Source organism: Lolium perenne, chromosome 2 (assembly GCF_019359855.2).
Source record: "Lolium perenne isolate Kyuss_39 chromosome 2, Kyuss_2.0, whole genome shotgun sequence".
NCBI lineage: Eukaryota > Viridiplantae > Streptophyta > Magnoliopsida > Poales > Poaceae > Lolium > Lolium perenne.
The window spans coordinates 233,731,732-233,746,616 of record NC_067245.2 but is presented as its reverse complement, the minus strand read 5'-3'; the positions used below and the strand labels follow the sequence as shown (position 1 = coordinate 233,746,616).

General features: G+C 53.7%; 2 protein-coding genes and 1 pseudogene across 2 annotated transcripts; 1 reads left to right on the top strand and 2 right to left on the bottom strand.

Annotated features, from left to right (window-relative positions):
- Positions 1–1,694: 1,694 nt before the first annotated feature.
- Positions 1,695–3,650, top strand: LOC127335232 (uncharacterized). The gene has a single exon (XM_051361839.2). The coding sequence runs from the start codon at positions 1,695–1,697 to the stop codon at positions 3,306–3,308; it is 1,614 nt and encodes a 537-aa protein (XP_051217799.1). The 3' UTR covers positions 3,309–3,650.
- A 2,121-nt stretch (positions 3,651–5,771) lies between these two features.
- Positions 5,772–9,055, bottom strand: LOC127335231 (uncharacterized). The gene is made up of 2 exons (XM_051361838.2): positions 6,655–9,055; positions 5,772–6,329 (listed from the first exon to the last, which is right to left on the bottom strand). The coding sequence occupies exons 1-2, from the start codon at positions 8,912–8,914 to the stop codon at positions 6,022–6,024; spliced, it is 2,568 nt and encodes an 855-aa protein (XP_051217798.1). The 5' UTR covers positions 8,915–9,055; the 3' UTR covers positions 5,772–6,021.
- A 3,519-nt stretch (positions 9,056–12,574) lies between these two features.
- Positions 12,575–14,188, bottom strand: LOC139835756 (protein ALP1-like; annotated as a pseudogene).
- Between the last annotated feature and the right edge of the window lie 697 nt (positions 14,189–14,885).

Sequence of the window (14,885 nt, the reverse complement as noted above, 5' to 3'; positions counted from 1 at the left end):
ATCCCCTAATATGGGTAAAATATTAGAATAAACTATGCCATATATAGATATAGGGTGCTGTGATGACCTTGGTCATCAAAGTACATCAGGCTTGTGTCGAAACAGTGGTCAATGCATGTGGGGAACCGAGAATGTTATTCTATGGAACGAGCTCTCGGTGCCGCACCCTCATCTCCTTTCTCGTCCGTAAGGGAAGGACATGAAGTTGGAATTTATCAAGTTGTATAAATTTGTTGAATGCAATCTGGATCTGCTCCTATTGCAAACATTAAATGTATGTCATTGGGATGATCTTTATAGATATTATATTATAGACTTTTACATCAAAGGGGATGAAGAACCATTTGTTTTTCATTTTTTTTGGATGCAAGGGGTTACTTGTTATACTTCACGCAGCAACCCCACCATTTTCTACATCTCATATGTACTGCTTAGGTGTAATTGAATCTTTTCGTAGATTGGTCATGTTGTTTTATGCATAAAAAAGTGTGCCTTTTCTCCAGGCAAGACCCACTCTGCTTTGCTCTCTTTAGGCAGATGAATTGGAACCATGCATATCTGCTTTTTTTTTCTTCAGTTTTGGCGTAGTTTCTGTTGCAAGAAATCAAGCAGCCATGGAAACTTTTGCGGCCACCATGTGGAGTAGAATACAATACACATAGGGTTTGAAGATCTCCTAAAGACGAAAGGGAGAGGTTTTCTTTTGTATGGAATTGGGGATCCGTGTTTGGGACGCAAGGAGATCCTCGCGCCCACGAGAAAGTGGTTGGACCACTTTCTAATTTAGGAAAGATTCGATGGTCGGAGTCTTGCTATTTTAGGAAATATTCAATTTAGATATAAGAGACAGTTCATAAGACTAACCAGCAGCTGGGTACCGTGTAGCCGACCACGCATATTTTTTCTCTCTTTTTCTTGAAACCATGCACAAGTTTTTCACTCGTGATAGGTCACAACACGCTAAGCCTCAGAAGTAAGGGAAAGCGACAAGCCCACCATGGCGACTTGGGCTCGTACTAGTATCGAGTATCCATGTGCCGCCGCGGGGGTACACTGCTCCCTTCAACTTGCTATCCATGTTCCGCCGCCGGAATTTGTCGTAGGCCTAGGGGTCTAGGGTTTGGATGGACTACGAAGGGGGATCTCTGCCGTACTAACAGCAAGCGACCTGACATGCGATTACATAAGACATGCACTTAACGGAGACTGTTAGGCACATAACGTTGAGCACCGACAAGTGGGATCCAATAGCTCCATAAAGGGGATAATATCACGGCAACAGTTATTTACCCAACATTCGCTCAAATATGCATCTCAAAGCAATTGACTACCTAACTTTTCGAAATACAACAATTACAAGAAACAGCGGGCCTATTCAGCCATGTGTGTAAAATGGAAGGTTTCTATAGAAGTAAGGGCTGAGCCTGGGAAGTAAGGGAAAGCGGCAAGCCCACCAACGGCGACTTGGGCTTTTACAGTATGGAGTGATGAGTGATGAGTGGCCAGTCTCGGGCTTGACCGGAACAACGGGGTCGATCCGATCCGGCAGTTGTCTTGTGCGAACCGTTGCTAGCACAAGGAGACACGCGCGGCGCCCCTCACTCGCTCGCTGGCGTGCATCCGGACCATCTAGCGAATCTGTGTGAACCGCAGGGGCCTTGTCCGAAAGATGCCCACCCGCACCGCACCCGACAATGGAGCATAAAATTCCCCAACCTTGCAATCGCGTCACTCCTCCTGGAACCCTAGGACTAGATGGCCTAGCCACCATTTCTGGACACAATCCGCCGCCCGCCGCCGCCAGCGCCATGCCGCCCTTCCGGCGCTGGGCGGATCTGCCGCCGGATCTGCTCTGCCGCATCGGGGACAGCCTCGACCTCAAGTGCTACGCCAGCGCGCGCGGGGCCTGCACGGCGTGGCGATGCGCGCTCTCGCCGCCCTCCCCCTCGCTCCTCGTCGTCCTCGACGACGCCCGCTGCTGCCCCTCCGCCGCCTCGCTCCCCACGCACCGCTCCTTCGACCTCAAGGCCATCCTCTCGGGGGGCCGCTGCGTCGGCTCCAGCAACGGCTGGCTCGCGCTCTCCGTCTGCCTCTACGGCGGCCACAGCATGTTCAGCCTCTTCAACCCCATCACCGCCGCCGAGATCATCCTGCCGCCGCTCATCTACGAGAGCCGCTGGGTCTCCAAGCTCGTCTTCGCGCCCAACCCCGCCAGGGACGACTTCGCCGCCGCCGCCATCTGCGACATCGACAGGCTCGCCTACGTCACCGCCGGGGCCAGGCGCTGGGCCATCCTCGACCCCGTCCGCCTCACCGCCGGGGATCAGCTCGCCGACGTCGTCTACCACGATAAAGGTAGGGTCTACTGCCTCACCCGCTACGGGGACGTCCACGTGCTCCGCCTACCGGAGCGCCGCCGCCGCAAACCCATCATGGTCGAAGATCCCGCCGCCGGCCCCTCATCGGGACCAGCGATACCTTTACTCTCCTACTCCTCCACCGCGGACCGTGCCGCGCTTCGTTTCCAGGGGAGGCGGACCCAAACCCAGCAGCAGCGCAACATGCGCATGATCTGCTACGAGCATCGACGATGGAGAGAGCAGCATCCCATCGCGATCCCACAGGCGACAACAATGAAGGGCACCTACTGCACCGATCTCTTCATGCCTCTTCGAAGAGTTCCTCCTGGATCTGTCGGGCCAGACCTAAACGCACCGGCCACAGTCGAGCCCTTCCTCTCTGACGGCAACCTTCCCTTCGACCCTGCCACCAGTTTTGCCCCGCCATACAACACAGTCTCTGTTTTCACCAGTGCCAAGAACCTCGTCTTCTGCGACGGCAATATGTACCAGATCTGGAGGAACGCGAGCTGCACGGTTACTCTGCAGCTGCCGGGAGGTGGCCATCGCCGCGTAGCAGAGAATGAAGTGCTGGTTCTCAGGTATTATCCGCGTCGCCAACCATGCTGGGATGCTGTGCAAGACTTGGGGGGCTACTCTGTTTTCGTCGGGAGGAACAACGCGGTGGCCATGTATGCCGATGGTGTTCTGGGGCTCAAGGGTAACTGCGTCTACTGGATCGGCGGCAGGGGCAGGGATCAGGGCATGGTCTTCGACATGGCAACTGGGAGGTCTACGCCTTGCCTTCCTGCAGCTGGTGTCGTACCGGGTGCTCCGCAGAGCACAATCTGCTGGTACTTTCTCAGTGACATGGTGAATAACTGCAACAATAATGAAGGCAGGAGAGTTTATCAGACTCGGGCAAGAGTCCGGGCTGATCGCGAACAAGATATGGAAACGGAAGAGTGATGATGCGCCGCCAAGCTGCTTGGCGACATAGTGAGCTCCACCAGCCATGCTGGGCTGGTGGAAGTTATGTTTATCTTGTCTTGCCCGAGCAAGAGCCTCATCTGAAGATGCCAAGAGATCTGGCACTGTAATTGCTTCATTTAGCCAATAGTTTGTTCTCATTTACAGATTCCCTAAAATAATTTGCTTCAGTCTGTTGTTGGTGTGTAGTCCATATCATCTTTATATGTTATTTCTATGTCATGTAATGGAATAATTGTTGTTGTAAGCTTATGTCCATCATATTATGATGGAATAAGGATGAGGATATTCAAATATTCGTGAGTTTGAATTGTTCTTTAATCGCTGTATCACTTGGTGTTCTGAAGTTTCTTTGGTACCTCAAAACTGATTTTTGCTGAAAGAACATGCGCATCATACTGGTGTTTTATTCCTCTTTATTCATGTATTTTTTTCCGATAAAGGAGCATAGCCCCAGCCTCTGCATCAATAGATATAGATGCACACGGCTTGCTTTATTCATGTATTGGTGAGCTGGAATTGTTCTTTCATCGTTGTATGGCTGTTCTCTTCTTTTAGTTCTTTTTGTACTTGAAAACAGCTCGCTGAGAAAACATGCAAATGGCATTGCTAACATGGAAGTTCTTGTAATATTGTTTCTCTCTATTCTTTCAATGTTATCACAATACCATAATATATACAACATGGAACTACATAGTTACAGATAGTCTGAACTCCGAACATCACAACCTGAGACAGAACACTGAAGTTCTTCTCCAGTCAACATCCCGCAACTTCATTGTAGTATGCTGGTTTCCATGGATGAAGAGTAAATTCAAGTATTGGCGAACTGGAATTGTTATTTCATTGTTGTATGGCTGTTTTTCTCTCTTTAAGTTCTTTTTGTACTCTACTTGAAAACTGCTTGCTAAGAAAACATGGGTGGCAGTGCTAACATGGAAGTTCTTGTCATATTCTTTCTCTATTCTTTCAATGTTATCACAATCCCATAATATATACATGGAACTACATGGTTACAGATAGTCTGAACTCCGAACATCACAACCTGAGACAGAACACTGAAGTGCTTGTCCAGTCAAGATCCCGTAACTTCATTGTAGTATGCTGGTTTCCATGGATTAAGAGTATATTCAAGTATTGGAGAGTTGGAATTGTTCCTCCTCGAAATAGGCTTTCGCCCCGCTATATTAATATAGCAAACGACCCGATACAACGAACGCGCTGGGGCCGCAGCACAACCAAGCCCAAAAGAAAAGAAAAAGAAAGGAAAGAAAAATTAATGCCGACACCGGCAGATCGACGAAAACGATGACGACCCGCAACCGCTGCGCCCTCCGGAGAAGTACCACCACACTCCTAGCACGCCAAGGCGCCGCATACCAAGCAACACCTTCACCAAGGGGACGACGATGACGCCGCTGCTGCCCGGACTAGTCCTAGGGTTTCCCCCGGTATGCGGAGGGGATAGAGGAGGAGGTACACCCGACGCCCTTCAGGAAGGCAAGGTGACACCCGCAGGCGTCACCGCGTCGGTGTCGAGCATGCCGACAGGGATTTCTCCCGACCACCAAACCGACCACCCCAGATGCTCCGACGTGCTCCACCTAACATGCCGCCCACCCGCACACGCCACCACGGTCTTGTAGCCATCCTCGCCACCTAACTGTGGTCACCGGAGCAAGGCCTAGATGAAGAAAAGGGATGAAGCGGGGGCGGGGGTAGCAGCACCGCAGCCACGCGGGAGGGAACTGCCTCCACCGCTTTCGCGGTAGCCGACCGGACGAGGCTACGAGGCAGACCAGGCCCGAACTGGCCCGGCCGGACCCAAAAGGGCCCGCAAAGCCCCGCTGCTACGCTGCAGCTGGCCGGCCGAAGTGCCGCCGCCGCCCGCCCACCGCCGCCCGCCTTCTCTTCCTCCGTGGAGCGCCGCCGGCGTGCCAAGTGCGTAACGACCGCCGTGCCCTCCGGGCCCCGCCCGGGGCTCAGATCCGGGTCGGGCGGGCCCCGCCATGGCGCCGCTGCGCAGCCTCCGCCGCCAACGGCCGCGCCGCCACCCCTCCTCCCACCCGACGTGCGGATCTCACCCCGCCACGCCGAACCGCCGCCGGCCGAAGAGCACCTCCCGGCCGCACCTACCCCGCGCAGGCGCAGCGCCGAGAGGGGAAAGTCGAGGGGCCGCCGCCGCCGCCGCCGGCGCCGCCCGGGCCTTGCCCGGCGACGCACGCCGACGACGGCGGAGGGGAAGAGGAGGGGGGGGAGCTGGACGAGGGGGGTGGCGGCGCGGCCCCGTCGTCCGCGGGGGACGACGCGGTCGCGAGGAGGTGGTTTACTAATCTGACACTTGTTGATTAATCTGGAATTGTTCTTGTATGGCTGTTTTCTTCTTTAGTTTCTTTTTGTACTTGCAAACTGCTTGCTGAGCAAACATGCAAATGACAGTGCTAACATGGAAGTTCTTGTCATATTATTTCTCTCTATTCCTTCAATGTTATCACAATCCCACAATATATACAACATAGAACTACATGGTTGCAGGTAGCCTGAAGTCAAAACATCACAATCTGGGAGAAAACATTGAAGTCCTTCTCCAGTCAAGAACCAATAGCAACTTCAGTTTATGGTGGTGTCCATGGTTCTAGTAATATCCCGTAGCAACTTCAGTTTATGGTGGTGTAGGTGGATGAACACTGAGCTACAACACCCGCAGCAACTGCACAACTTCATACATGGCCGGTCTCTGTTCAGGCTTCACTGAGGTGCAGCGCACTGCAAGCGCCAGGGCTGCCTGCATCCCCTGTTGGGCGGTGCAGGATATGCTCGGATCAAGTATCTGTGACGCGCCATCGATCAAGTTGATTCGCCTCCGCACCCAGCTCACGATGTCTGAGCAGTCCTTGGCCGCCGGCTGCTCTGCCGGCCTCCCGGTGATCAGCTCCAGAAGAATTACCCCAAAGCTGTATACGTCCATGAAGTTTGTTGGGTTCTTGGTGAAGTTTTGCTCTGGTTTCAGGAAAACAGAAGCGAACTTCAGTTAAATGTGTAACCATGAATCTACTGTGCAATTATGCAGTCAGGTTAGTACTAAAACAATGTATTCCTCTATCCATAAAACGATGTCTCAACTTTGTCAAAATCTGGATGTATCTATATACTAAATCGGTATAGATACATCTAAACTTTAACAAATTTGAGACATCCTTTTATACTGTAACATTTATAGACAGAGGGAGTAGTATGGGTGACTAGTACACAAGGTGCTTCTGAACATCTGAACTGCATATGCAGACACTTCAAAGTGTACTGATTCAGCTAAAGAAATGCATACCTGGCGCGATGTAGCACTTGTGATTTAAATCCGAATCCAAGGAAGATCGGTATGCCTTTTCCCCGACAACACGATGAATCCCAAACCCTGCAACCCTGGGCTCGAGGTCATCAGCAAGAAGCACATTGCTCGACTTCAGATCACGATGGAGCACGCAAGAAGTATAATCATGGTGAAGGTACGCCAGTCCTTGAGCAACTCCTAGTGCAACCTTTAGCCTGTCGTTCCATCCCAGCGTGAATTTCGGCGCGTAGATCATATCTTGTAAGCTTCCTTTCTGAAAGTATTCATATATCACGCTGACCTCTCCTTCTGAGTAGCAGAAGCCTATGATCTTTGCAATATTCTTGTGCCGGATTTTTGCCAGAACTTTCATCTCATTCTTCACTTCTCTGAATGTTAGCTTGCCTGAACATAACAGCCGCTTTACTGCAACATTTTGCCCCTCTTGTAGCTCGATCAGATAGACCTTTCCAAATGCTCCCCTGCCAATGACGTTCTTCTCGTGGAATGCGGTGAACAATTCCTCTCCGGTGATCTTGATCGGGTGAAAAAGCACCAGATTCCATGGGGATGAGTTTTTGCCTCTGAATTTTCTGCAAATTGCAAATGCTCCTATAGCCAGCAGCGCCGCTCCGGCAACGAATGACGCCACGGTTGCAGCCAATGCTAGCCCCCGATGCTTTCTCAATGGTGCATCGCAGTCGTTCGGCAGTCCCGGACCGCAGAGCCCCGGGTTCCCTTCAAGAAACACGGCAGGCAGGCCGGAGACCAGCTGCGGAGGCACAGGGCCAGAGAGACGGTTATAAGACACGTTGAGCAGCGCAAGCTTCAGGTTCTGGAGCTCTGCCGGAATGGCGCCGGTGAGGCCGTTGCTGGACAGGTCAATGTACGTCAGAACGGGCAGGTCACCGAGAGACGCCGGTATCGTCCCTGTGAAACCGTTGCCGGAGAGGCGCAGCGACACCAGCCTCTTGCAGGTCCTGAACCCGGGGACCGGGCCGGAGAGCGCGTTGTGGGAGACGTCGATAATGCTCATCGCCGGCGAGTCGCAGAGGTTCTCCGGCAAGCTGCCGCTGAGCTGGTTCAGGGAGGCGGAGAACCGGTACATGGTGCGGATCAGGCCGATGGTCTGCGGTATCGCGCCGGAGAAGCTGTTGTTGTCGACCTGAACCTGCTCGAGCCGAGACGCCCCGCCGGGGAGCTCGGGCAGCCGGCCGGAGAAGCGGTTGTTCTCGGCGCGGATGACCTGCAGGTCCGGTAGGGACCACAGCCCGGCGGGGAGCTCCCCGGTGAAGGCGTTGCCCTGCACCTGGAACCTCTGCAGCATCAGGCAGTTCTCGACACCGTTCGGGAACGGCCCGGAGAAACCATTCCGCGACAAATCGAGCGACAGCAGCTTCTGAAACCTGAGGCCGAACCCCGGCGGCACGGGTCCGGTCAAGCTGTTCATGGACAGATCGAGGGCCTCCAGCTGCTCGAGCCCGAGGAAGGTGTCGGGGATGGCGCCGCTGAACCCGGAGCCCTGCAGGAAGAGCCACCTGAGGCTGGCCATGCGGCCGAGCTCCGGCGGCAGCGGGGACTCGAGGAACTGGTTCCCGGACAGGTCGAGGTAGTGGAGGCTGGTGAGGTTCCGGAACAGCGCCGGGTGGAGCACGCCGGAGAGGCGGTTGCCGCGGAGGTCGAGCACCTGGAGCGCCCTTAGCGCGGCGAGGCCCGGCGGCACCGTCCCCTCGATGTCGTTGCCGGCGAGGTCGAACGAGGTGAGGCCGGCGAGCGCGGCGAGCTGCTCCGGCAGCGGGCCCCAGAAGGCGCCGGCGCTGAGGTTGAGGGAGACGAGCGAGGCGCAGCGCGAGAGCTGCAGCGGGACGGTCTGGTTGAAGGCGTTGCCGGCGAGGCTGAGGCCGGCGAGGCCCGGCACGCGGCAGAGCGCGGAGGCGTTGATGTCGCCCGAGAGGCCGAGGCCCTGGAGAGAGAGGGAGACGGTGGCGGACGAGGTGTTGGCGGCGGCGGCGGCGGCCGTGCAGGTGACGTGGGGCCAGTTGCAGTAGGGCGTGGAGCTGGACCAGGAGGCGAGGGCGCCGGCGGGGTCGTGCAGGGAGGCCTTGAAGCTGAGCAAGAGGTCGTGTACCGGCTGCTCCGCTTCTGCCGCCGAGGACGGGGTGGTGATGAGCAGCGATAGGAGGAGCAAGTAGAGTGGTAGGTGGGCGACGTTGGTGGCGGCCATGGACTCGGAGGAAGCCGGCCGGCGAGCTGCCATGGACAATGAGTGAGGACTGAAGGTGCGACCAGGAGCTAGTGACCGTGCGAGAGCTAGAGACAGTGGGTGTTCTGCTGTTGGTCAAGGCCTTGCTGTTTCGTGGGCCACTGGAGATGTATGAGACGAGGGAGGATTGACATGTGCTTTTCACTAGCGTGTAAATAAGCTGCAGGCTGTGCAGGATTTGTTGGTAGGCTGAGTCAGGTTTGATGCGGCAGCTTTTGCGTCCCGTGGAACTTTTGGACGGGACACGGGCGCTTGTGGACTTTGGAGTGCCGCCCTTGTCCTTGGTGTTGGAGGTTGATGTGGTCGATTTTCACAAATTCGACCCTTTTTCAAAAGTTCAGCATAATTTAATTTTATTTTAAAAAATATTTAAAATCTGACCCCTTTTAGTAGCACCTCTCTCCGGGGCGCTACCTTCTCTACCGTAGCGCCTCGAGCAGCGGCTATATGTGCCAGCGTGGTGAGGTGAGGCCCACGATTCGCGACGTCAACTCTCTTGGCAAGAGCGCTTACCCTTTTGAAGTTGGTGCTACCCACTTGAAACATGTTAAGTCGCGTGGTCCGCACCATCCCCTCCACCTACCACTTACCCCTCGGACCCCGACCATGAACAAAGTAGGGCGCGTCCACATATCTCTCCCCTCTCAAATCCCTCCACCCAAAATCCCGTTTCTCCGTGAATTTCGGTCTCCCCTTGATGTAAAGAGGTGTTCTCTCCAATCCACTTCATTTTGTCTGATTAACGTCATGTTTTTGTTCCATTTTGTTAAATCTTTGTAACCCTAGAAAATTGGATTTGGCCACCATTCTACTTTCTATTGTTGTTGTATAGTCCAATGGTGGTTTGTATGATGTCTATGTAAGATGTGTAGGTTAGGGTTAGCCCTTGATCTATTTAGTGGCAGTTCCTAGGAGGAGACACGGGCTCCTACTTCGAGGCGACATATGCCGGCGCGGTGGATGAGAAGGACTGCGAGGATGACGAGATAGACGTCGTCCTCCTTGGAGGCAACCTCTGGACGCTCTACTGCATGCGTCAATGTAGACTAGGGGGCGAGGGATGTGGCGTCTGCAAGCGCTCGCCGTCGGTAGTGACGTGCGCCATCACCAACATCCAGGGTCAATCTAGGCATGCCCACCAATGCGCACGCCCGTGCTTGTTCTGTTGCACCAACAAAATAACGTCGTATCTCACATTGTCGGCCGGCCGTCGAAGAACGACAGCAAGTTTTCAGTGTTACTGGTGTCCCAGGTTGGCAAAGCTCGCTGCGCCGGTGAGAGATTCTCGCGAGGGCGGTTACTTCGCGCCACCACCGAGTGGTGTTCAACTTGGGCACCGGCGGGATGCCGATGCCTTCGTCACTCATCCTCCACCCTAACGGCAGGCGCATGTCCGGCGGGGCGAGGTACTTGTGCTCCTATAGAGCCAAGGCCTCGTCGACGGTGAGGGTGCGCAGCGTGAAACCGTTCGCCACCGTGCCTCCATCGCGCCTGCTTGCCATGGTGTTCGTTGACGATGCTCTGGCAGCAAGGGTTTGGAAGGAGGCGAGTGGAGTGAGCAGTGTGCGCTCTGTCGAGGCCTATTTATCACCGGGAGGAGGCCGGTGCTGCAGCATTTGCTCCAGCAGGCGCGTGGAAACCCGCACGCCGTCAAGTGGGAAAGTGGAAGCATCGACGACGAGACGTGTCCTTGCCTCCTAACGGGGGAACCGGCGCCGCCATAATGGATCTTTATTAATTTTGACTAGATGGCGTGCCGCTGACAATACTGGCCTAGACGACGGCTTCCGACGTGGCACACGTCGCGGCTCTTGTCTGGTACGCCCAAGTCATCCCCCGTGGGCCAGGGATGACCTAGGATGCCGGATAGAATATTAGGCCATGCCGGATGCTAAACTTGGTTGAGGGCCACCACTGGGCGACGAAATTTCCCAAAATCCCTTTTTTAACAAGAAGGTGGTAATTCATTGAAGTAACACGTGGCGAGTATAATTTGCATACAGGCGCCTTACAGCACTCGTCCTAAAGAACCTGATATTTGAGGATAAGGCATGCATATTTATAAAACACACCCCATAGCAAAAAGTAGAAAAGCAATCAGGTCATGGGACTTCTCCGCCACCGCTCGCCGGCATCCTCGAAGCGTCGCCGCCAAGGAACATGGAGAGGTCGCTCGCACTCCTTCTTCCGGCGAAGAACCGATGCCGCTGGTCACCTCCAACCCATCGGGAACGAATCACTTGGCGACGAGGACATGTCGAGCTCCAGCATAGGCGGAGGAAGGCCTCAACCATGGAGGTTGAACAAGGGCCACCTTGTCGGTCGTAGATCGCAGCAGCCATGGTGTCGGCTGCGTGGTTCTCCTCGTTGTTCATGAACCACCGAAGAAAGAGCCGGCACCATCTAGGCAAGACCACCTCTCCACCCCTTCTTCTCCCCTCGCCTCCGCGGCCGGACAGAGAAAGAAGCAGGGCAGAGCAGAATCTCCACAGATAACCCCAGTCAACCCTACAAGTCGCACTATTAGCAGGAGAAGAAAAAGCAGCAGCGCAAGATCCCTCTCGCCTCCATGGCCGGCCAGGGAATAGAGCTTGCTGATGACTTCAACGTCGCTGCACTTCTTCTCCTCACCACCACGGCCGGCCAGAAGAAGTGGGGCAGCCTCCAACCGCTTGCACGGAGAGAGACGCCTAAAGAGCCCTTTATTGAAGGAGATCCCGGAGTAGAAGAACCTCTGCGCTTGCTCCAACCATCGAAGCTCGCCGTTGCAGTTCCACCGCTGGAAGAACTAGATCCTGGCCAGAGATCTAGTTTCCCTACTCCTAAAAATCGGCAAACAACCGAAAATCTACTCCTAGTCCTAGATCCTACTCCGGCGTCTCTCCTCCACCGTCTCCGGTTGGCTAATCCGACAGAGATAGCTCGGAATTTGCCCAGCCAGAGGATGTCAACTCTCAGAGACGGAGGGAGGAGAAAGGGGAGGGGAGGGGGGAGGATGCTCCACGAAACCCAAAAATCCTTTTTGAAGGCCCCTTTGTAGCACACTCATGGGATGCTCTGCCGGCTCCTGACGAGTTATCGTACCATTCGTACGGGACTTGCGAGCAGGACACAATGGGGCGACCACAGCCAGTTGGGGCGCGTTTGGTAGCCTGGGCCCGATTCCTGGCTCACTGGCGCAGTGGTGCAAGCACACTTGCGCGTCCAGAACGAGCCACGGGCCGAAATTGGCCTGTTGTTTGGTAGGTCGGGTTGCATCGGCTGGGCCGAAAAGGCCTTTCTGTTTGTTTGCCTGCAGCCAACCCGAAATCTCGATGGAGATGAGATTAGACCTGTTTGGTACCATGCAGGCATGCCGAAGGTTACTTCTTCTCTACAACAGGTAGCCTTACCATGCTCTCACCTCCCCATCACACATAAATCACAGTTCATGATAGTTGCAAACTTACGAAGCATAGCATTTCACGAAAGCCCTAGCTACTATGAATGGTAGTTCATAACACGATGCTCCCTAGCTACTACATGCTCCCTAGCTACTATGAATTGCAGTTTATCATAACGGGGTCGTTCAACATACTGGGTTCGAAAAGGGGTTCAAGAAATAGGGGATCATAGGGGGGTTCTTCTTCTTCACTTCTTTTTCTTCACTTCTTCTCAGATGGTGGTGTTGCCTCTGGCTTCCCACATTGTGTGTGCCCACTCTTGCCTCTTCACCTTCCAGGCATCATTGTCGCTTGCGCCCACGCCATGGTCGGTCTCTACTTCGTCAAAAGCAACAACCTCTTCGAAGAACTCATCCTCACCCCAACCTAGGATCCAGTTGTGAAGAATGCAGCAAGTAAGGGCCAGCTTTACTTGAGTGTCAAACATGTGGAACGGTTTCTGGTCAAGGACCTTGAACCTGTTCTTCAATGCAGCAAAGGCCCTCTCAATGGTGACTCTAAGGCTTGAGTGTCTCAGATTGAACAACTCTCTTGCATTCAGAGGTCGGTGCTTCGCAGAGATCTCGTTGAGGTGGTACCTTGTTTTTCTGAAGGGAGGTAGAATTCCAGGTCGGCATGCATATCCAGCATCTCCAAGGTAGAACTTAACCTCAGGGATTTGCAACCCATCAGGCCTTGACAAGCTGTCGGCCAGGATGCTCGCATCATGGGCTAAACCCTCCCACCCAGCAAGCACGTAGGTGAACCTCATATCGAAATCCACAGCTGCTAGCACGTTCTGGCTGGTGTAGTGCTTCCTCCCGCGGAATGCTGCAGACATCGATCTCGGTACCTTTGCAGTGAAATGAGTACTATCAATTGCCCCAATGCAATCCTGTAATTATGACAGTACCACACATCTGATAGGTAGAAGGAACATGATTTTGTACTCACCCTGAAATAGGGGAACCACCTGTAGCTGTTCTTGATATTGGGTGGTGTGTTCAATGATGTTGGCTTGATCATTTCACCTCTGAGCTCCCCAATTGCGTACAACACCTGCTGGAAGTACCGAGAGATAGTCTCCGTGGATCGCCTGAATGTGCTATGGATGACTCTGAACATCTGGTTATGACCCACGACATGAAGAAACATTGCGACTTGTTCTTCGACAGAGGTGTGGATGCTATCAGTCAGCAGTCCTCTACCCCTGAACGTTTTCACAAGTGCATAGAAAGGGGCTCTTCTCATCCGTAGCATCTGGATAGCCTCTACGTCGTTGCAGTTGTAGATGTGGTTTAGGTTGGCAATCCTCATCTCGTTGTACCATAGGACCATAAGTCACACGAGAAAAAGCAGCATGCCTAACTGCTCTCTTCTGCACCATCAGGATCCAGGCTTGGATGCAAATGATGAGTGCTGCGGCGTGATGCACAAGCTGGAGTTGGTCGCTCTACTCAAACAAGATCTATGCATTACGAATGGTCTTATCGAACCCAACTAGTTCTACCAACATGAATCTAACACTACAGTAGAGCAGAGGAGTTTCCCCTTTCCTCCGTCATGGCGGACGAAGGACACGGCCGAAAGTCATCGCAGATGTGCGCAGGCTCCACCGCGGCTGGAGAAGAGGACCCTGGTTCGGCGCCGGAGACCAAAGGGGGATGCGCTCTACCAGATCTGGGTCGCCGCCGCCGGTGCGAAATTTGGGGGAAGGGAAAATTTGGGAGGGGGCTAATGGAGAGGGTAACCGAAGAGGGAGGTTACCCCTACCTTTGCCGCGCAACGCCGCTCGGATTTTGGCTTCTCCCACCATGCCGAGACGGAGCTCCCGAGCGAACGGCATTATCGATTTTCGTCTCGCCAGGCCTGGTCTGGAGAAACTGTCAAACTAGGCGTTCCTCCAGGGCTGTCCCGAGAGTGCTTTAAGACCGGTGCTATGCAAGAACGCGACTGAGCCCAGAAAACCAAACGGCCCCAAAAATGCTGGACTGATGCGAGCCAACGGGCGCCAAGCTAGCAAACGCGCCCTTGGTTGCCGTCTAGGTAGGCAAGTCAAGTGATGCAGGAATGAACCGTGGATTCTAATCTCGCTTTCTCTCTTTCAAGGATACGCATAGACATGGTCACGATTGGAATGGATAACTGGAACATAACGAATTTCCTAGTGTGTAACTACCATTCTACAGCCTCTACTGACTCTAACCACCACTCTACAGTACTAGAGTGTCTACTTGTGAAGTCGTTGCTTTGGCCTCTGTCTCCATCATTAAGCTGGGCTGATAGTGCGAGTGGTTACAGCATTGTCAAATAAAGTTTACTTTAATCGTCCCCCAAAGGAAAGTGACTGCATCTTGAATTATTGAGCAGATACGGGCGAGTATAGAAAGTTAAAAACTGATTCTAGGTTACTATAATACTTAAAGGTTAACATCACGGAAATCCTAGTAGCAAAAGACACAAGTCCAGTCCGGACGAGAGAATATTATAGTAAGTCTGCCGGCGGAGATAATCAGCTGAGAGACAGTAAGACGAGGATTATG

What these genes read in the sequence shown, in the direction of transcription:
- LOC127335231 (XM_051361838.2), bottom strand. Translation starts at nt 8,914, where the DNA reads ATGGCAGCTCGCCGGCCGGCTTCCTCCGAGTCCATGGCCGCCACCAAC. An exon ending in CAAGTGCTACATCGCGCCAG is followed by an intron (nt 6,330 to 6,654) that starts GTATGCATTTCT and finishes TCCTGAAACCAG; the next exon opens with AGCAAAACTTCACCAAGAAC.
- LOC127335232 (XM_051361839.2), top strand. Translation starts at nt 1,695, where the DNA reads ATGGAGCATAAAATTCCCCAACCTTGCAATCGCGTCACTCCTCCTGGA.